Source organism: Fusarium odoratissimum, assembly GCF_000260195.1.
Source record: "Fusarium odoratissimum NRRL 54006 unplaced genomic scaffold supercont1.46, whole genome shotgun sequence".
Taxonomy (NCBI): domain Eukaryota; kingdom Fungi; phylum Ascomycota; class Sordariomycetes; order Hypocreales; family Nectriaceae; genus Fusarium; species Fusarium odoratissimum.
The window spans coordinates 13,025-34,148 of NW_022158726.1; the positions used below are offsets into that span (position 1 = coordinate 13,025).

General features: G+C 49.2%; 9 protein-coding genes across 10 annotated transcripts in view; 7 read left to right on the plus strand and 2 right to left on the minus strand.

Moving 5' to 3' along the window:
* FOIG_14944 (uncharacterized protein) overlaps positions 1–522 on the plus strand; it is a 1,149-nt gene extending 627 nt beyond the window's left edge. Inside the window, exon 2 of the mRNA XM_031216242.1 lies at positions 1–522. Within this exon, the coding sequence (XP_031053924.1) occupies positions 1–231 (231 nt within the window). The 3' untranslated portion in view covers positions 232–522.
* Positions 523–561: 39 nt separating this feature from the next.
* FOIG_14945 (uncharacterized protein) lies at positions 562–2,080 on the minus strand (the record flags this gene model as incomplete). The annotated part of the gene is made up of 2 exons (XM_031216243.1): positions 1,703–2,080; positions 562–1,653 (listed from the first exon to the last, which is right to left on the minus strand). Exon 2 carries the CDS (start codon positions 1,384–1,386, stop codon positions 562–564), a length of 825 nt encoding a protein of 274 aa, XP_031053925.1. The 5' UTR covers positions 1,387–1,653; positions 1,703–2,080.
* A 546-nt stretch (positions 2,081–2,626) lies between these two features.
* Positions 2,627–3,235, plus strand: FOIG_14946 (uncharacterized protein; the record flags this gene model as incomplete). Its single annotated transcript, XM_031216244.1, has 3 exons — positions 2,627–2,656; positions 2,715–3,018; positions 3,075–3,235. The coding sequence occupies 3 exons, from the start codon at positions 2,627–2,629 to the stop codon at positions 3,233–3,235; spliced, it is 495 nt and encodes a 164-aa protein (XP_031053926.1).
* A 2,128-nt stretch (positions 3,236–5,363) lies between these two features.
* FOIG_14947 (uncharacterized protein) lies at positions 5,364–8,558 on the plus strand. The gene has a single exon (XM_031216245.1). The coding sequence runs from the start codon at positions 5,805–5,807 to the stop codon at positions 8,394–8,396; it is 2,592 nt and encodes an 863-aa protein (XP_031053927.1). The 5' UTR covers positions 5,364–5,804; the 3' UTR covers positions 8,397–8,558.
* Positions 5,497–10,256, minus strand: FOIG_14948 (uncharacterized protein). 2 transcript variants are annotated; one of them, XM_031216246.1, is made up of 3 exons: positions 10,011–10,218; positions 9,741–9,962; positions 5,497–9,692 (listed from the first exon to the last, which is right to left on the minus strand). In XM_031216246.1, the coding sequence occupies exons 1-3, from the start codon at positions 10,167–10,169 to the stop codon at positions 8,658–8,660; spliced, it is 1,416 nt and encodes a 471-aa protein (XP_031053928.1). In that variant the 5' UTR covers positions 10,170–10,218; the 3' UTR covers positions 5,497–8,657. The 2 variants fall into 2 exon arrangements, with proteins under 2 accessions (XP_031053928.1, XP_031053929.1); XM_031216247.1 differs by having other exon boundaries at positions 5,497–9,962; positions 10,011–10,256.
* Positions 10,257–10,447: 191 nt separating this feature from the next.
* Positions 10,448–11,599, plus strand: FOIG_14949 (uncharacterized protein; the record flags this gene model as incomplete). The annotated part of the gene is made up of 1 exon (XM_031216248.1): positions 10,448–11,599. Exon 1 carries the CDS (start codon positions 10,523–10,525, stop codon positions 11,597–11,599), a length of 1,077 nt encoding a protein of 358 aa, XP_031053930.1. The 5' UTR covers positions 10,448–10,522.
* Positions 11,600–13,407: 1,808 nt separating this feature from the next.
* FOIG_14950 (uncharacterized protein) lies at positions 13,408–14,495 on the plus strand (the record flags this gene model as incomplete). Its single annotated transcript, XM_031216249.1, has 5 exons — positions 13,408–13,582; positions 13,633–13,723; positions 13,774–13,831; positions 13,891–14,158; positions 14,213–14,495. 5 exons carry the CDS (start codon positions 13,408–13,410, stop codon positions 14,455–14,457), a joined length of 837 nt encoding a protein of 278 aa, XP_031053931.1. The 3' UTR covers positions 14,458–14,495.
* A 741-nt stretch (positions 14,496–15,236) lies between these two features.
* On the plus strand, positions 15,237–17,953 carry FOIG_14951 (uncharacterized protein; the record flags this gene model as incomplete). Its single annotated transcript, XM_031216250.1, has 2 exons — positions 15,237–15,378; positions 15,442–17,953. The coding sequence occupies 2 exons, from the start codon at positions 15,237–15,239 to the stop codon at positions 17,937–17,939; spliced, it is 2,640 nt and encodes an 879-aa protein (XP_031053932.1). The 3' UTR covers positions 17,940–17,953.
* Positions 17,954–18,545: 592 nt separating this feature from the next.
* On the plus strand, positions 18,546–21,013 carry FOIG_14952 (uncharacterized protein; the record flags this gene model as incomplete). The annotated part of the gene is made up of 4 exons (XM_031216251.1): positions 18,546–19,400; positions 19,753–20,154; positions 20,225–20,524; positions 20,579–21,013. 4 exons carry the CDS (start codon positions 18,546–18,548, stop codon positions 21,011–21,013), a joined length of 1,992 nt encoding a protein of 663 aa, XP_031053933.1.
* Between the last annotated feature and the right edge of the window lie 111 nt (positions 21,014–21,124).

Here is a 21,124-nt window from a genome sequence, read left to right on the forward strand (position 1 = left end):
CACAAGCCCGAGTACACCAAGCCCAAGGCTCCCAAGCCCCACAAGCCCGAGTACACTGCTCCCAAGCCTCACCACGAGAAGCCCAAGCCTCACCCCAAGCCTACCTACCAGGCTCCCAAGCCCGCTCCTAAGCCTCACAAGCCTGAGTACACCAAGCCCAAGACCGAGAAGCCCAAGCCTGCTCCTAAGCCTGAGTACAAGGCTCCTACCTACCAGGCTCCTCACTACTAGATTCGCTCTTCGACGATGAAGGATAGTAGCTGTTTGTGCTTTGGTTATTGAGTGGGTGACTCGTGCTGATTCACGATCATGGTATATGACCTGTGTGTGAAAACGCATAGCGAGAGGACGGCGCTGGACTTCTGACTTATGAGAGATTCTGGAGGGATGTTAGATATGTGTTTGGATGGATGGACTTTTGACATATTCTTCTTGTACTTTATTGGCCTATTAGTTATTAATAACTCGTCCGGATGAACTGCGTTGTTTAACTCTACTCTCCTTCCCTGTGAATTATACACCTTGAAGTAACAGTACTCTCTTTGCTCGACTGTCTTCCAGCTAGAAGCAATACTCCCATAAGCGGCGCTCAATTTCCAGGTCAAGTGTAAAATCGCCGAAACTCTCAAAGATCCGATTAACCACTGCCAACCACCTCTTGTGTAGCTTGGTAACATAATGCGCTTTGGTATACTCCCAGTGATCCGAAAACCATCCAGAGTTCTCCCGGTCCGCGATACCCGAAATCCGACCGTTGTGCATCAAAACGTTCCGCATGTTGATGTCGGAATGCGTGAACACAATGTTATGGCCCGTGGAGTGAAAGACATATGGTAGCGCGGGTGTTCGCAGTATATTGTTGAAGTCTTCTTCATCGGTACAAGGTCCAAAGAAATCACCACATTCCTTGTCATAGTCGTGGGCCGCAATGATCCGGTAGTCATAATATGGCCCACCAATAGCATTTCTTATTTCATACTTTGGCGTTCTGGGTCTTGAGATTGAGCGCAGTTGTGTCAGGTATCTCTGCATATCACGCGTGAAGAGATCGAGATCATGATCGCTCAGTATGTCAATGTACGAGCCGAAGCGCTGCCCCGGTAGGGTGGTGGTCAGCAGATAAGACGTTTCAGTATCAGACAATAGATCTAACGGACGAGGGACTGGAATTTGGGTTTGGCTTCGTACAAGCTGTAGTGCCCCGAACTCAATTTTCAGTGCTTGATGGTCTTCAACGCTCTTCGTCTTCAGATACACGCCAAAAGGGAGCTGTTGAACCCTCAGGCTACAAGATGATCCGTAAACACGAGATCCCAGAGAGCTTAAAAAGTGGTAGATGCGTATACGGAAAGAGACTGGCATAAGGCGACACATTGAGGGGATCATTGGAGCGACATACTCCGATAAATGATGCCAAGGCGAGAAAGATAGCAGACTGGTAGCTGGGAGCTCGTGTCTACTTGCAATCTCTCGAGCAACAAGAGCCCATCGTATAGATTTGGAAAATCTTGATGTAGCTAGTAATAGACTGACGTCTGGGGTCTCGATGCCCGAGTTGGAATGATCCGTAAAGCTACACCACTGTATCCTGGGAATCCTTTCGAGAAGGGGAGGTTGATTTGGACCTCCAATCGTAACCTTCGTTACACGATACTGCAGCAGCGTGAGCGGACGTTCGGTGCGGGAATGAAGAAGTATTTACGTTGGAGACTTTGGTGGGAGTAAAGCGAAAGTAACCTTGAGATACAGCTTCTGCTACAGGCTGGCGTACAAGTCAGTGATTTCGGGCATCATCATGGCTAGAAGTGCCATGAAGAAGTCTCTCTTGCATATCAGAGCCAAGGAAGACGCCAAAAAGCTCGTGCAGCGGCTCCGGTTGATTAGCTGAAACTCGTTTGGGAGAAGAGGAGAGGTTTAGGGATACAGCTCACATCTTGTAGCCTAGTCACAGGAAAGATTGGTGTCACAACCAGCGGATCCATGAATGATGCTTTGAAACCAGATACAACATTTAAAATCATCTCTTTCTGATACATCTGCGATGATGCTTTCGCTCGGATTTGCTTGTTGTGCGTGTTGGTCAATGACTGATATGCTCAGTATAGGCTCTTGTGAGGATAACGCTGAAGGTGCCTACCACTTCCAACTAGCTTTCTCCACTCCGATAACAGTGGCATCAAATCTTAGTCTTCTTGTCCATCGATGCATCTTTGGAGCATGAATCGGGCAGTTGCTTCGGGGTCAACTGAGCCGTGCAGGAAGGATGTTGGAGGCGGGAGCTGCGGACTACAGCGAGAGTCTGTTCACGTCTGCTTTGACTTTCTGCCATTGCCAAGGACCTCAGTTGGTAATCGAAGGATGATGGTGAAATCGTGAAGACAAGCGGGAGAGTTGGTTGATGTCGCGCACCCAAAAGCCATTATATAATACTGCTGCCTAGAGAAGTATTACAATCTCATGATCCCTGCCTAAGTTTTTCTACCCACTGACTCAAAGTTATCTTATACCTAATCACATCATTTCGAAGTGACAACATTTTAGAGCGCTTGCTCCTAACATCAACACAGTCTGGGAGGTGACTATGTCGCTGAACGGGAATCTAGAGAGCTCCTCGATATACATTGCCATGAAGAGCCGGCCTTCTCCAAGAGAATATGTAGGACAAGTCTCTTCTTCTCGGTAATTATTTTTACTGTCTAAGGTAACTCCAATAGCACTGGGGACTAATTGTCACTGATAACATTGGGCGGCCCGTTCTTCATCACGCGACGAACCTTACGGGACCTTGGGAATACGAGGAGAGACGGAACGAATCGGCTATTGACCTAACTCTGATCGTACTGGTCAAAGCAAGCGGCGTCTCCAATTTGCCACGCGCCACGCAGATCATCCAGTCAGTTCCTGCAGATGGTAAGCCATCTCGTCGAACTGGAGCGGCATTCACGTGCCGAATTTGGGTCAAGGATGCTCTAGTCGAACTACACGAAACAGGAGAGATCTTTCTTGCCGATGATATTGGTACGTAGAGGCAGGAGCTCCGAGAGATGCAGCACTTATGCTGACCTATAGTATAGAAGTGATTGAGACAGAAGCAATAGCATATGCAGAGAGGTATGCTGCTGACAGCGAGCAGGGCAAGGGGACAGCAGTTGTCAATAGTGCCTTTGCATTGAGCCTTCAATGGCCGCCTATCAGAGGACGTGGAAGGCGTGTTTGCATATTAGATTACTGGTAAATCGTTGCATGTGTTTCCTGAGGAATGATCCCGATAGTTGTCTAAGGTGAACAATATCGCGGTTGGACTCGACTCGGGCGCTAAGTGGCCGAACGGCCCGTTGTAGCCGGCTTTAGCAACCATGGCATACTCAGATATGGTCGCGTGCTACTCAGGGATATTGCTGTTTGTGTCTCTAAGGGGAGAAAAAGGATAGTCGGAAGTGACAGGTGTAATGAAAGGATTTAAGGGGCAGAACACAGTCCCCAGAAGAGTGCAGACAGAGTTCGGGGTTTCTTGCCCAAGCAAGAATGGAACTTTTGCAAGAACAATAAGGTTAAAAACAAGCGCTTGCTATCTAGGTATAATGCAGTGGGAAGGATCTCGTAACTGTGATCTTACATGCAGCTGGAATACGGGGTCGGCCGAGTGTTGGATCAGACGGTTTCTATTACTGGGGCGGAATGGGTCAATACGAAGTGACAGTACTGGTATTGACAATGCAAGAGAAATACATGGCAATGCGCTGTACAATAATGCTGAGCCACGGAACCCAGATTTGTGATGAAGGTAATTGTCTTTTTGACGATGACCGAAAAGCCATGCGGGGTCCAACATAACCTGGAACTCTAGACATATTTTCCTTGTCGAAGTTGCATAAGACCACTTATGCTAGACCTATGTATAGATTCCGAAGGAGCTGTCATTTCTCTCGTATAACATGTGAAGGCAATTCCGAACCCCTGGATTTGACAGCCTGCATGTCAAACCACCAAAATTCGGTAAGTGCAGACCTTCCGGGATCCCGAATCCACAAAACGCGGACCGCGATGCGCTAAGCTCAGTAGCGGAATGATAGTTACCCATGGCATCATGAACCATTAAATACGAGAGGGCCATTCAGAGTGTATTCCCAGCTGGAGCTCGTGATCATTTTCTGTTTTGGTGTTAATGCGAGGAATAGTTCTGACTACCCTGGACTGACAGTTCAAGCAGCCAATCACACGTGAGACGTTTCATCTCCCGTGTATCCGGCCGGTAAAGTCTAAAGTCGCTCCGGAGAAACTTTCTAGTGATTCACTGCAGCGCAAATAGACACTCATGAGCAGCACAGAGTTTCCATCGCATTTCCCAGCCGTACAGAATTATCCAATGATATCAATACCGAAACAAGGGATAAAAACCTGAGCAAATCACAAAGATTCTGGCGTTTAGCCGCGATGCACCGATTCTTCTTAGTGGGATGATCTACTGCAACCCTTCACTGTCACGCTTCCCCACCGCCCCAGGGCCCAGACTCTCAGGACATCCCCTGCAAATTTGAAGCCGCTATTCCACGACAAGAACAACATTTCCGATGTAGCCGGTCCCTTGGTTTTAGCCACCTTGGCACCTTCCTTCGCGAGAGCAGAAGGGGGACCTTTTTTTTATGATCTACACGAAGAGGAAGTGGCTGACGTTGGATGGAAGGATTGCCAGCGCAGAGGCTGAGCTGGTTAGGCTGAAGCTGTTGGTAGGCAGAACTTATTATGACTCAGGCCATTTGGGAAGCGATGACCCCACCAATTTCGCTCGTTTATGCAATGTCCTTTGAAACGAGGGATAATGGGCTTTGTTCTGTTTCCCATGATGCTGTGACATACCGAACGAAGATGAGCATTGAGTTTACAATTCGGATCACGGCTTGGAAAACCCCTACCTAAACCATGTGAAGGAAACCTTGTTGCCATCTGGCATGCTACTGAACTGTACCTTGGGGTATGACGAAAGAGTCAGTGAAAAGGGTGCAATGACATGACATGACTTGACAATTCAGTGTTAGGGCTGCAGCTCCTCCTCTCATTTTCAGGTCCAGATTCGGGAATAACCGAGCAAGGGTTTTCTTCCTCTTCTTCCTTCTCTATTAGCGCCCAACGGAGTCTCGGCCACTATGCAGCAGAAAGAAATTGGTCTCGTGATGCGACCTCGGTACAACAAGATTAAACGAGCTCCTACGGTCCATCGTACCATAACATGTTAGCCTCCGTGTACACCACTAGAGTAGCCCAACACTGCCCCCTTTTTTTCTCAGTGGGCTTAGTTGAAACTCGGCTCCTCGGCTCGCCCTAAAAACAGGTGAATTCCGCGTCTCCGCCAATCACGCGCCGGCAAAGCATAAGCAGACGGTGCCGGAAATCCGTAACACGAGATTACCTAGGCCAGAGGAGCTAGGCTAGACCAAAGCAAAGAGGAAACAACGCACGCGAGCTCTTCTTTTTTATTTTGCATAACGTAAAGGGGGGCGCTTTTTTTACGCTCGGTCAGAGCTTTTAGGTAGACGCCGCAGCTAATTAAAAAGCCATAGACGATGATGGCAGAAAATCTGTTATAACAGTCCCGGGTTCCCGGTTGTTTCTCCACATTTTCGATTTCCTGTCTCGAGCTTCTTGTCTTTTTCTTCTAGAACAAAACGGCGATCATGGTGCTTGGCTTTCAGCTCTGAGGTGACATTTTTTCTTATAAGCATTATATGTGATCAGTGTGATTCCTATACTCTCATTCATTTATCTTATCTTTTTTTCTTTTTAGCCTCTACGGCTGTCTATCAAACATGGTCTGCATACCTTCTTGGCTCACGAGGTTGGGCGCTCGTCTTGCCAATCGCCCATTCATCTTTACTTTTGCCGTCTCAGCCCTCTTCGCATCCAAGCTCGCCCACATCCACAGCCACCGAAACGCCGTCGCTACCGGTCGATTATTCACCTTTTTCAGTACATTCTTCGTGCAAGATATTCTCGTCCTTCTTTTAATCCGACTCCTCCTCGATCAATGGTCGCCCAGGACCCAAATACTACACTACGCCACTACAGCAGTCGCTGGTTTATTAATATTATACAACGTCGCTCTATCGTTAATATCCATTACTTTTTACCTCGTCTCCGGCGCCGAGATCCACTGGCGAAACCTCAACCTTGTGTCGGACCCTACTTCAAGAGCTATCTTCCTTTCTGGTCTCGTGACCTTCATCTTGGTCGCTTCTTGCTTGATCGTCCTTGCTTGGCTGCTTCAGAATGTGTGCTATAGAGTGTTTGGGTGGGGTGCGGATATGCTCCATTTCCCTTGGGCTATGGCGCGAACTGCGACAAACCGATTCTTGAGAAAGCGAAACATCTACAGTCCTCTTCCCGATCCTGAGCCTGTCATTGCCGAGGAGAACCAGTACGACGATGTTGATGATGAGGCTTGGCTGGAGGACTTTGTCGAGCATGGCAAATCGCAAACTCTGTATTCTCGAATCTCCCAACGAGTCAGCACTTTTGGCGTCCGAGTGCAGCCTTCCACCGTGAGGCGCATTCACTACGGCATGCCATACTTCTTTTGGTCTCTCTTCACTATCGCCATGATGGTCTTGTTACTCGAGCGCCCCGATGATCGCTCTCTCCTCTTCCTCTCATGGACCACTGGTCTCCTTCCCTTCGTCGACGTCTCATCAACCGCACCACTCCTCGACCAACTCCCTTCCAAGTTTGAACAAGTCGGCATCCAGCACCAGTGGGATGAGAAGTCAGCCCTTGGCGAGCCCCCAAAGATGGATTGGCTGCCCAAGGGTAAGCCTCTGGCTGGCTTTGAGGACTGGTATACACCCAACGAGCTTCACTACAACGCCGCCAAGGATCCCATGAAGATCTCCAACCTCGACCAGCCTGTGCTGGAGGAGCTGAAGGATAAGCTCAAGGATGTCTCTGTCAAGCATGTCATGCTCTTCCTGCTCGAAAGTACCAGGAACGACATCTTCCCCTTCAAGAAGGGTGGTCATATGTGGGAGAAATTCAAGGATTCTTACCCCGATAAGAAGATTCCTGAGGATGTCGAAGAGAGACTCAAGAACTTGATGCCTAATGCCCGATATGTCACTGGCGATTACGATGATGGTTTCAAGCACGACAAGACACCTAAGCGTGGCGGTGCTCATTTCAGCAACGCCTACACCTCCGGTACTTACACTCTCAAGAGTCTCGTCGGCACCATCTGCGGTCTCAACCCCCTCATCGCCGACTTCAACCTCGATTACAAGCGTCACATCTACCAACCCTGCCTCCCTCACATCTTCGACGCCATGAACAAGGCCGAAGACGAGTCAGCTGCCAAGTGGAAGTCATACTTTTTCCAGACCGCCATGATCCACTACGACAACCATCACAAGCTCATGGCTGCCTGCGGTTACCCCGAGGAGAACACCCAGGACCGAGACTCCCTTCGCAGCGAGAACGCCAAGCACCGTGTTGATCTGGAGGACATTAACTACTTTGGCTTCCAGGAGGACCCTCTTGAGGATTACATGCGCGATGCCTTTAATGATGCCAAGGAGAACAACGGTCGTGTCTTCCTTACGCATATCACCAGCACGAGCCATCACGCTTATGGTATCCCTAAGAATGAGACGTACACTGCTATCGGAGCTGGCAAGGACATTGATGAGATGTCGCATTACGCCAACGCTGAGAGCTATGATGATAAGTGGATTGGCAAGGTTCTCAAGATGTTGGATAATCAAGGTGTTGCAAATGAGACTCTCATCGTCTTCCTTGGTGATCACGGTGTCTCGCTGGTTGAGAATGGCAAGGCCTCTCCTTACTACAACCCTAGCGTTGGATCAGATCATGTCCCGCTTGTTTTCTCTCACCCATCTCTTCCCGCTTTCAACGTCGAGCACGCCGTTCACTCCACCCAAGTTCTACCGACCATCCTCGATCTCATGCTCGAGAGTGGCTCATTCGAAGGCGTTAGTCGCAAGGCCGCTGAGTCGCTCGTCGGAAATTACGAAGGCCAGTCCCTCTTGCGCCCCATGCAAATGGTCAACAACCAAACAGGCCAAGCCCAATGGCACTTCACCGTCGTCAACCCCGGCCGAGCCATGCTCAACGTGCGCGACGTCCGCTATCCCGACCGTCACCTCAGCGTCCCTCTCATCGACAACACCGAGTGGCGCCTCAGCGACCTCTCGGTCGACCCCTTAGAAAAGGACCCCATCCAGGCCTTTGACTATCTCTCCTTCTTGGACTCTGTGGAGAAGAAATGGGGTGTTGAGTGGGCGCAGTGGGTGGAGGAGGGTGCTTTCATGACAAGGTGGCATGTGCAGGAGAACGGAAAGCGTTGGCGTTATGAGCGAAATCCTAATGTTCAAGAGACAAGGGATCAATAAAAAAAAGACTGGGGAGTTTAGCGGTATAAATAATGAAGATGTATGAATAGTTTGCATTTTAGAGTTTTGCATGGCGATATCCATTTACTACTAGTTTTGGTTCATTGATGCCTCTTGTCGTGAAGTCTGAGCCTCATCGCATTGAAGGATTGTGAGATGTCACCATTCTGATCATTCACTCAACAGATTATATGATTCCGCAACGTGACGGGCAACATCTTTCGCTACAGTTTCGCGAGCTACAAAGTCACGAAGACATCATCATATTAACAAGTCAACATTAAGACCACGAGACTTGAGCTCATCCAGTATCAAGCGCTCCATAACGCAACTCCTTGTATATCCCCACCAATTTCTTTCTTTTGAAAGTAGAATCTGCGCACCACGGTAAAAGTGACACAGTAACACGAGAATTCTCGAGTCTCCATCACTGATCCAGCGTGCAATCGGTCCAGAACAAAGGACCGGAACCCCAAAGAACAGCTCCTCAATGTCGGCACTGATAGAAGTCATGTCACAGCGCATGGGGCCTGACACAAGTGATGCACAGCACAAAAGAGGAGATATCCGGTGCAAGAGGGTTTCGAAGACTGAGCGGTCGGATTGGGAAGATAGAACCATCGAGGCAGCGGGGTGAGTAGGGGAGGTAAACTTGTCAGTGACATCGGTGATGACCTCTTTGAGATGAGTGAGTGACTGGTTGTGTGTGTCCTCCTCACACGATTCTTCTGCTAGAGGAGACTTGGGGGAAGCATGCGGTATCTGATTCTCCATGCCCAGAAGAAGTCGCCAAGCGCACGACGTCGGCTCGTCACTCTTCAGAGGGCCACTCTCCCCCTGATACCGAGGATCATCCCAGATGTCCATAAGCAAACCAACAAAACGCTCCGGATCATGACCCCAGGAAACAAGAGCCTGTTCGATATGAAATCTCGGAGAATGCCTCGCGACGTCAGCGAGGATGCTCCCTTGATCAATGAAGATGGGCATCGACCGAAACCAGAGCTCAATGATTCCAGGGGTCAGGAAGAATAATTGGTCTTTCGAAAGGTCTAGTTTGGTCTGGCCGTGGAGGAAGTCGAGGTCGAACCATGATATGTAGTTGACGAGGAGGGCTGTTCCCATGAGTGCTTCGCAGTTCTGCTTGTTAAAGGGGCGGGATAAGTTTTTGCGAAACAATTGCACGGTTTTGGCCATTAGATGCCCTGAAGCATCCCTGTATTTGGGTTCGTGGGGGCAGAGGGAAGAGAAATGCATTGCTGAAGTGCAGAGGATGGCCGACATGACGAAATCTTCCTATTGTATGTCAGCAAGTGTATAACAAATGTGGGTTTGTAGCGGTACATGGAAGGCTTGCTGCATGACGACGGGCCAGATCTGGGGAAATGCAAGGGTCGATCGCGTTTCTTTATCCCAGTGATGGAACAACTCGAGATGCATGAGGTTGATCCACGGAACCGGGTCAATTGCCTTGGCCACGATGGGAATAGCAACAGAGATATGATGTGGCTGGAAACACTGCTCATTGCGCTGCAGGCAATTCGTACAGGGCACTCTCTCATCACACTACACGCTGTCAATCCAAGCCTCTCATATCACCAAGGGTAGTCATACCTTGACCTTCCGTCGCTTACAAGCATCGCATCCCTTCCGACTCTTCCGATGGGGTCGTTTCTTCCTTGGCTGATCCAACGCTCCCAACGTCTGTAGGGAAGGGCTCTGGCCGCTCGTTCCTGGAACGAGGATGGTATTGGAAAAGCGCGGGGATGTCATGGTATTGTGTGATATGTTTTGGGAGAACGAGGAGAAGTGGGAGAGTGCGAGAGCCTGGTTTTGACGCATCTCATTAGGCGGAGGGAGTCAGAGTGGAACCTCGTTTTCCTGATGCGGAATGCGAAGGGGGCTAGACTTCTTTGGGGATGCGAGATGAACGATCGGGGAATTGGCGTGTTAGTGCATTTCCAACTTCGTAAGACTCGGAGTGATATATGAAGCTGTTACTCTGCTTCTTGGAAATATGCTTACATCTGTCTCTATATAAAACCATCCCTACCTATTCCTCTTCAAAATGTTCCCATCAACCCTCAACCCCCGTCACCCACCATAACCCAGCAACATCCCCCGCAATGTCTTCAGTCCCGCCAGGAGGTCTGATCCTCATCACAGGCGCCAATGGGTACATAGCAAGCGTCGCTGTCCATGTCTTTCTTCAACGCGGTTATCGTGTCCGTGGCACAGTCCGCTCTATCACTGCCAATACCTGGATGAAAACATTCTTCGGATCCAATTTCGAGCTTGTCCAGGTTCCCGACATCTCGACACCCGGTGCTTTCGATGAAGCTCTCAAAGACGTGAATGGCGTGGTTCATACCGCTATGAACATGGACATGAACCCGCAGAACCAAGGAGTCATAGGCGATACCATCAATTCAAATCTGTACCTTCTTGAAGCGGCGGCAAAAGTCCCCAGCGTCAAGAGCGTTGTCATCACCTCGTCACTAGCTGCGTGCGCTCTTCCCACGACCGGCGAACCGTACAAGATCGATTCAACGACCTGGAACACCGATGCAATTGAGAAGACAGCTGAGCCATGGGATGAGCAAGGGAACCCGCGATGGCATGGGATCGTGTTATACGGAGCGGCCAAAGCACGTGGCGAACAAGCCGCTTTTGCTTGGGTGCTCGAAAACAAACCGTCCTTCTCATTCAACACGGTTGTCCCAAATGTTAACTTCGGTATCGCTATATCGCCCGAGAATATGAGCTACCGCAGTTCGGCCGCCGTCATTGACGCTGTTGTGAAAGGATATCCCGATGCGCCGTCTATTCTACCATCGCAGTGGTATGTCGATGTCGAGGATACGGTACTGCTACACCTGGCTGCATTGACACTCGACGATGTTGATAACGAGCGACTTCTTGCGTTCGGTGGGAGATATTGCTGGACTGTGATTCTGGAGATTCTTCATCGACGGTTTCCGGGCAAGGTTTTGCTCAAAAATGTTAGAGAGTCAGCTGTGGATGCAGGAGAGGTGGATAATGAGAGGAGTGCTGAGGTGTTGAGACAGATGGGGAAGTTGGAAGGGTTTACGAGTTTGGAAGAAACTCTTGTCAAGGGGGTCAAGACCATTCTTGAGAATAAGGAGAAGAATGTGCCCAAGACGCGGATTGATTTGTACTACGACTCGTTAGCAAGGGCCTAGGTTGGAGAGATAGGAAGGCAAAAGAAGAAGAAGTTCGCCCGTTGCACATCAAGTCTCAAATGTGGCCGTGATCATTGAGGGAAGGGTTAGTCTACATCATTGTGATTTCGGACTTTCTAGCCTCTCTAATCAACAATACTCCTTAGTCCTTCGAAATGCGTCATTCGTCTAAGAGTTCGACTCGAATTCTACGCGTCAAGAAAAGCATACGAAGAAGGGAGCATGTGTTACACTGTGAAATCCGGTTCATGACAGCTCATCCGGCCCAGGGTAAGTGCCACGAGATCGCGAGTGTCTGCGAACTCGCTCAGCTAACGTCGGAAGAAGGGCTCACGGTTACTACTTGATGGCAAGGTCAGAAAGAAAAGATAACTATCACTCGTCATGGTAATGTTTTGAAAACTCAATCATCAGGAAAGCCAGTTGCTCGCTGCATCGTCCTTGCTTCCGACACAATACATCCGCGAAGTCTCCCAACAACACTAATGTTTTCCGACTCGCAATGGTGAGGCTTTCCTAGTGATTCACTGCGGATCAGCAACGTATAATGCCACCCGATCGGTAGATTAATTTGATACCCCGACAATCTTGCAGGAGTTGGTAGCATTGACACTGATGAGCGCCCTCCATTCTCCCGAACCGCAACCTTGTCACCCAAATGCTCATAATCGAGACGCCAAACATACTGCCGTCGGTCCTTCATGTCCAGAAGCTTCGACAGCTACTCATGACCGTGAATAAGGATTATTGACAGCAAGTGGAGAAGTCCGTATCCGTATTTCCCCAGACTCGTCGTCCAAGCATTCTACCCCGCACGTTTTCTCAGTCGGCAGCTGTGGTGCGGAGCCGACTCATAAACCCTACCAACCATGCTGATCTGCACGAGCCTTACTGTATTGAGCTAGTTGTTGGATTCAGTGAGTCGGCTCCGACTTTGCCTTGAATGCCTTGCTCCATGCTATGTTCTATGAGCTAGAAACCTTAATGTGCAGATCAATAACAAGACGCAGAAACGGGCAGTTGATCCATATGCACTGTAAAGATGTCAACGATATAGACTGGGCTGGCTGTAAGCTGTAGGAAACATAGACGAGGAGGAGGGCAATTTCGTATCACAGGATCCCTGTTCCTTATCACGTAGCATTCACACGGCATATGCAATGCATTGACCTGACTAGACTGCTACACTTCCATACCGCCATGTGGCCTCACAAGCGTTAACTCAAGCCCAAGCTCTGCGTATGCCCAAACCTTTCCCCGTGGGGTTGCATCTCCCCCACGGGGATCAAATCCGGTGCTTCTATTCTAGATCCCAACCCATTAACACCACCCAGGCGCCATTGCAACAAGGACCAGCACCGCAGCCGACCATGCACTGGCCACGGTAGGCATAGCGCATCCAAACAGACCCCGGTGCCGAAACTGTTGAGCTTCACAGCAGTCCCCTCCCCTTGACTCGTCTAAGCTTGATTCAGAACGTGGCTTTTCCGTCCCTTCCGTAGAAAGAGCCTCCTGTTCACAGCTTGAATCGGGAACCGACTGCCAATAAGTACATTTTGTTCAGTAAGGTACATGTCCTCCCGCCGGATACGTGAATCCCAGCGGGGTACAGGTCGTCAAGCCGGGTACATGATTTCCGGGGCAAGGGAGCTTCGACCTAATCTCCAACCCCAGCTACCCCAGATTGTAATGGTGGGGAGAATCCTCTTGAGTACATATTCTGGGTCGTGCCATCTTCTCTCTTGTTTTTCTGGATCTCTCACTCCACTGTTTACCCACACATTGCTCCAGTATTATCACCGATCAACATGTCTACTTCACCTATCAAGACGTTCACTGAGCAGGGCGCCGATCATCTGGAGAGGGCCCATACTACTGGGAGTATCTCGATGTCTCCTGAGTTGTTTGAGCAGCTGTACTTGGCGCCTCACAGTCGAGTAAAGGGGGATTTGCGGCAGAAGCTGGGCAATCCGACGCCATTGGGTAAGACACTATTACATCTGTCGCTTGTGTTTTACTGACGCGACGACTAGCTTTGGGAGGTTTCTTGCTCTGCACGACTCCTGCTTCCATGGCACTGCTTGGATGGCAGGGTGCAGGAGGCTTTGGAGCTGGTGCGAACGTGTAAGTGTCACTGCCCTTCTTCCAACATCTATGATCTAATCAATCCATAGCGGCGCTTACCTCTGGTTCGGCGGTCTTCTTATGCTTCTCGGCAGCATCGGCGAATGGGTACAGTCACCCCTCGAGCGAATTTTACAAACAGTCTTCTAACAAGCACATGATAAAAGATTCTAGGAAACACCTTCCCCTCAGTCCTGTTCGGTCTCTTCGGCGGCTTCTGGTTCACCTTTGGTTCAACCATTGTTCCAGACTATAATGCTTACGGCCTCTACTCCAAAACTGATGCTGTTGCGGACGGCCTGAAGGAAGGCGAGTTCTACGCGACCTTCTCGTTCTTCCTGATCTCGATGGGTATTCTCTGTGCCGTCTTCGCCATCGCCAGTATCCGCACGAACGTGGTGTTGTTTACTATCCTGGTTATCCTGGTTCCTTGCTGTAAGCTCCCGACACTCCTGCTAGGCGTTTATCACTGACAGCTTTTCACTACAGTCGGCTGCCTCTCCGCCTCCTTCTTCGCTGTTGCAAATGGAGAGTCTGCTAAAGCGCTTACATATCAACACGCTGGTGCAGCGATACTTTTCGTTGTATCGCTGCTGGGGTGGTACATCTTCTTGAGCCATATTCTCCTGTCGGTCGACTTCCCGTATATTCTCCCGCTTGGTGATCTCTCTTCCAGAATCCCTGGTGCCACCAAGGTCAAGAGAGATACCCACTCTGAGGAGGAGAAGGTCTAGGGGCTTGTTGGTATACAGGTAGCACAGTGGCTTCCCGGTGGCTCTTTGACTGGATCGAATTTGTTTGCAGGATGCTGAATCCTGGGTGATGATGGAAATGACAAAATGGAAAGAGGTTTTAGCAATAGTTTGACACATACAACGTTAACACAACTGCTGGAATACATCTGGTAGTAGATATTGGCCAAGGATGAAGCTTGCTTATCATTTCTTTGATACTGTAACTGCTCGAGAAGGTTCACCTTATGTTACATGATAGTCGCACCATTCGAGCCAGTGTAGTAATGCAAGTCAAACCCCAAGGGTCAGGATTAAGTTTAATGCTACGATTCTCGCGATCCAAGTCAATACTCCCTCAAAGAATGAAAGATAGTTGCACTGTACTGTCACATTCATTCTCGAATGCCGTCCACGGACAAACGGTGTCAGTTCCGACAGTTTGTTTGCGTGATCCACCCCCATCCCATTCCCCGCAAGGACTGGGGAACGCCCAGTCCACTAAACCCAACCACTAACCAATGACACCAACACCAATTGCAGAGGCTTTCACTAACGATGTCGTTGACTCGTAAACGGGCTAGCGCCGTGCGGGGAAAGAGGGCAGGTCGGTGGAACGGCCCTGAATATCTATGGACCGGTTTCTCTCATCTTGTTTCTTTCCTCTATTCTTTCTCCACTGACACTCATCTCGCACTACCTCTACCCAATCTGTTGGTATCCTAGCCTTGTTAGACCCTCTTTTATTATCCTGGTAGTAGACGTCTGTTCTCAGGTGCAGCATGTCGGAACCGAAAGTTAGGAGGCAAAACCACTCTTGCGACCATTGCAGAAAGTCCAAGAAGGCGTGCGATGGGTATATTCGCAATGAGAAACCGGCAGTTTCACCTGATGCAACGTCACCCGCTTCTGGCTCGCAAATCTGTAAGTTCTAGCCATGCATACTACCCACCTCGAGACCAGGCATTGACCATGTCGCTTTGTTAGATGGAGGATCGGAACCAGGGCTCAAGTCCTGCTCGTACTGTATCAGAACCAAGAAAGTATGCAGTCTGAACCCACAGTGGGGAAAGACTCGATCAAGGTCTCGAGTTAGCGAGACAGGGTCAAGCATCACCAGCACCTCCAACGACAGCTCTCAGAGCAAGAGAAAGCGTAATGAGTCTCCCGCCACGACAACCGCCCCTTCACTCAACGCAAAGTATTGCGACATCACCGCGGCGAATATGCTGCAGATGCTTCAGAACTCTACACCAGGACAAGGTCTATCCTGGAACAATCCCTTCGTCAGCACAGATATCCCTTCCTTTCTGTCCATGGGCCCAACCCTCGATGCTCAAAGCCTTGCGATGAGCTTCTCAAGCCCAGAGAGTGCTTCCCATACAGTGGCGCAGGACACTATCGATGAAGCACTGCCAGAACTTATAAAGCAGACCTCACATGCAGCAACTGACGCCCTGGACAACTCGACATCCTATTCAGGCTCACAAGACTTTGACATTAATAATCTCTGGGACTTGGACTTCTCGGACATCAACTCCGCGCCTCTCGACACGCTTTCATCAACGGAATCTCCAACCAACGGACACAACGCCGTTCAAGTGAAACGCAGAGCCCGTCTGCCATCTAACGACTTGTCCGGATATCCCAACTTCTCACCATCGCCATTCACTAGCGACTCTCTCATCATGCAGAGCTCCAATCGGTATATGATCACCGAGAGTCTTCTTCAGATATATCACGACGTCCTTGAGAATAACCTAGCATGTTGGCTAGCTGAAGAGAATTGCCCTTACAAGTTGCAAGTTGTCGCTCGCGCTAGTCCAGCGCCTGAACCCAGCTTGGGTGCAACTCCAGGGCCCTCCCGACAGAATCCAAACCTCCCGCCAGAATGGGGCGCGGCATGGTCGAACAGGATGTATCGTCGCGTTATGGAACTAGATCGCGCTGCACAGTCCGCAAGGTTGATCAACCTCACACGTTCTGAGAATCAAGCAGCATCTCGAGTATTGGACCTTGTCATTATGGCTTTTACGACACAATGGGCCCAAGGTAACCGTCGACAAGAAAGGTTCTCCATGGGGGCAAGCGACTTTGCGACTGAAGCAGACGACTTGGCTGATGCCCTAAATCAAGAGTTTGAGGAGAGTTTACAACAATCGGTATGGGAGCAAGCAAAACGAGCACTGCAGGACGTTGTTGATGTCGAATCTTACCGTGTCATCTACGCTGAACTCATTTTTGGTCTGACGCAAAAGCCATGGGCTAGCGATGAGTACCAACAGAAGTCCTTTGGATCCAAGAAAGAAAAGGGTGGCAGAGGCATTAAAGAGAACGCGATGCCAGAGATTATTGAGATCATGTCGCAAGAAGGACCTCATATTTACCTAGAGCGGGCAACGAGGAAGATTCACGCGCTCAAATTCAGGTTTGAAGCTAGTGAATCTGGTTTCATGGAGACAAGCAAAAAACACTCCCCTCGGCGATTGACTGAAGAGAATAGACGGACCATCGGATTGCTCTACTGGCTTGCTGTCATGTTTGATACAGTCTCTTCATCTATGAATGAACGGCCAGTGGCACTGGCTGATGAAGATTGCCAACATGAAGACGCTGACCAAATCCTAGCCGACAGCATGAGGGCAGCCCAGAAGAGCCGAAGAGGAAGTCAAAGATGGGAGATGGAGCTATTTATCCAAGATGATGCGACGAAACCAACAGTCGGGACAAGATGGCCCTGCTCGTATGACGACGCGATGCAAATGGTTGCCAAGTCAGCACCCGTCAAGATCCTTATCTATCGACACTTGTCATATCTGCAGAATGCTCTGCGAAAACGAGAGTGTCCCCAAGCAATCGAGGAGATCATCCAACAAACGACCCTCCTATACCGGTACTGGAACATGACGCACGGTGCCTTCTTCCGAGATCTCATTAGACATTACGATACTGTCCCACCACGAATTAGAAGCTGGTTCTTCTGTATCGCAGTACCATGGCATCTCGGTGCCCTAATGCTCGCAGACGTCCTCGAGTTCATCGACAAAAACGGTTACGGCCTCGACCAAGCCCGCCAAAAGCGACTCAGCAGTAACGTTGCAGCACGAATCCGCAAAGCCAGCGCCATAGAACTCGCCGACCTCGCACAAGTAACAACATCGCGCCTTTTCCAAGAAGCTGGTATAAACGCCGCTCAACTCCCAGACTACCACTTCGCAGTCAGCGAAGGACCACTATTGACGGAACCTTGGACTGTTATCCTCATTAGGGGATTTACGAAAGCATGTTTGTTTCATTTGGATATGGCGGATGACTTTCAGCAGCACGAGGGGGATTTACTGGGGCATGATAGTGAGGATTTTCAGGATAGTTTGAGGAGGGCGGAGTATTGTATTAGAGCGCTTTGGTGTCTGGGGAAGAAATCGGAGATGTCGAGGAATATCACTAAGGTGTTGGTTGGGGCGCTGCAAGAGCTGCAGATATGATTATTCATGTATTGTCTTATAATATTAGGTATAGCGATGATGGTATGATGTTCTGTGTGTTGCTAGAAAGGACTTGCAAGTTCAATAGGACATGGCGTGTAACCCTATTTTTCAAGCGATAGGAATAATTTAAACTTTGGTATTCAGCAACAAGTTCATTTAGAAATTCTGGATGCTGTAGTGAGACTTTTTAGTACCATGCCATCACAGCCTAATTCAGGGCCTTAATTCTTCTTATCCCCGCGACTGTGACCTCTAATGTTGGGGCTGGTACGAGGAACGGAGTGACAGGTCATGCTGAGTGATGTGTCGTACCAATGGGAGGCAAGGTCAAAGCACTTTTAGGTTGGGGAGCCTATCGGATTCGGGGTAACTGATTGAAACATCTTGTGAGATGCATGAGCTGAGGGCTGGGTTGTTACACAGGCGGCTATAATAGTTCACCTACAGGTAATACTGCCCCACAGCCTCCACACAGTAAGTCAGATCATCGCCTATAAAGGCCACTCGGCGACAATCACCCAACTTGGGGTCGCATTGACCTCTTCATCTCCTTGTTCTTTATTTTACTTTGGCTATTGGGGCGTCTATAGCTAAACTTCGACAATGTCACGAGATTCTCGAGACCATAGCTCGACACATGATTGTACAACGGAAGTTGAGCTTTATCCGCGAACGACTACTCAGGCAATAGCAGTAACTGAGGGGCACAATGGCGAAGGAAGCTTAAGGCCTTCACAAGGTGACATCTGCCACGGCCAATCATCTGCGTCACAATCCTCCACTCCAGAGCGTCTTCAATCTTTGGCACAGACATCCGATCAAGTTAGTGACACGCAAGTCCGAGACATGGGATCCACGAACCGTCCTGCAAAATCAAGCTCCAGCAAGCCTCCATTATCAGAAGACTTTGGACTTGAAGCAGGCGCTGCTGTTGCAGTCCAAGGTCACACCAGTCAAAATGTTACCGTTGAAAATGAGCGACTATCCCCCCAGGTAGAACGCATGCTCCTTGACGCAGCTAGAGATAAAATGCTGTTCATGCTAGGAGCTACCAACCAAGACCCTGGAAATATCTCTATAAGCGACTATGGATTCAAAACGATGCATTTCAAGTTTGACGTCAGGGGTAGCAAACCTGTGAAATTTGGCTGGGAGAGCCTGTCGGAATCTGCGGATGGCATTGAAGCCGCCCAGGTGAACAAGGCCATTCTTGACGCTTGGCCGGAGACCCGTGAGAGCGGATGGGTATCGCAAGACATAATTGAGAGTGATGGTCGCAATCCCGCCATCAAAGTTCAGTGGTCATCTGTTGGGAAGGCGTATCAAGATGACCTGAATGCCGTTGATAAAGGTCCGCTTGCTGAAACCCGCAGGGATAATATCGTCTCCTGCGGATTTGAGAGCCTTTGGCATAGTTGGTGCTATGCAGCCAAGAGAGAGAGATATAAACGACAAAAGGTAAATTTATGTCACCGGTATTGCGTTATTAGAATTAACAAGGAAAGGGCTCACAGCCAAAAGGCAAAATAATGTAAGTAGACCAAGGGCTACAGCTTGTGTCATAGTTTGGTCCCACGTACGAGGTACGATTAAGGCTGAAGATCTTCTTAGTTATTGTACATCGAGTGGACATCAAAAGGGAGTCCAATACTTCTCTATAGACGCTTTTGCTTGTGCGTTAACCTTCGATGCGCCTTTCAGCCAACATCATAACCATCGGAGCCCCTACTTTGAAATAGGATATTCGGCATCCTTCTTTTCCTCGACCTTTAGAGGAGGATACAATTTGCCTTTCGACCACTTTTCGCAGGGTATTATCCATTGGCAAATTCGTTATTATAGACCTATCAGTGCGAATGCTGGCAATGATCTCAATTGTCTTTTAAGCAAACGACAAAGTGCGACAATAGGAAAAGGGCCAGAGGCAGTTTGTTTAGAGGAGAAACGAGTACGAATAAGTTTTAGAGTGCTAAAAGGAAATCCGCGCCTTTTCAGCATATTCGTCTTAGTCGATGATTGGAGGTTCATAGGCACAGACGTGCCTCATGAGATCGATGACGTTAAAGTAGGTTGGGAACGATATGGCCTGAAGCCAAGACAGAAAGTGATCCCTATCACACATTATCTTTTCGAGATCTGTAGAGTGTTCGAAAAATGCATGGAAGCTTGGGGCGAGGCACTCGATGCCATCGATGGGCTCGTTCATGTCGATGTAAGTGGGAGAGACGTCGTCTGCCTTTTGTTCTATTTCAACGAGTAGTCATATTAACATCTACGACTAGTTGAACGACCTTGATGGCCAGTCGCGAGTGGAGGATCCGATGTTTGACAAGTCTTTCGACCGTTCTAAGGACTACTTTGTTGCTCTCCAGTTACTTAGGATTGTCGACGAGTGGCTGGATGAAGTTGCCCCTAGTGTTAAGGAACTACAAAAGGACCCATATCTGAGATTTACTTCCATCTGTGCGGCTGAAACAGTGGATAATTTCAATGCTGCAATTAGAAGTATAGACGAACGGACTGCTGTAATCCAAAAGCGAGTCCGAAAGAAAGTCGAGGAGGTCAACAGTCTGCGAGATGGGGTATGTTCCTATTCTCTAATGCTGCAGGAGGAAGTTATTAACCACCATCTGTAGTTATTTAACGCTACGTCTCTTCGAGAGTCAACGAAAGCCATGGCACTTAACCAGGCAATCTACGTCTTTACCGTTGTGACGGTACTCTTTACACCAGTTAGCTTCTTAGCGGTAAGTGACATCCTCCATCAGTCTTCAGTATCGCAGCTAACAGGACAGACCTTTTGGGCATTGCCGTTCTTGAACAACCCAACAGAGGGCACTGACATCGTGCCAGTGCCTTCATCCTTTCGAAACAGCTTCATCATTATGCCTCTCCTCACCTATGCCCTGGTCATCGGCGTGGCGTGGTTTGTGGGACAACGCAATGGCACCAATGCACTATTAGATCTGTTGAGAGAGCTTCGAGAAATCTTGGGGCAACTCATCAGATCCGCATGGAGCTTGCTTCCACGGATACCGAGGAGAGGAAGTGGCAGGTCTCCCTACCCTTGATTGGAGTTCGCTGGGCATAAAGGAAACAATGGAATGAGGTGTAGAATAAACGTTCATATAAAGCACCGTTAAATGTTTCTGATATATCCACCTATCTATCTCACAGAGCCT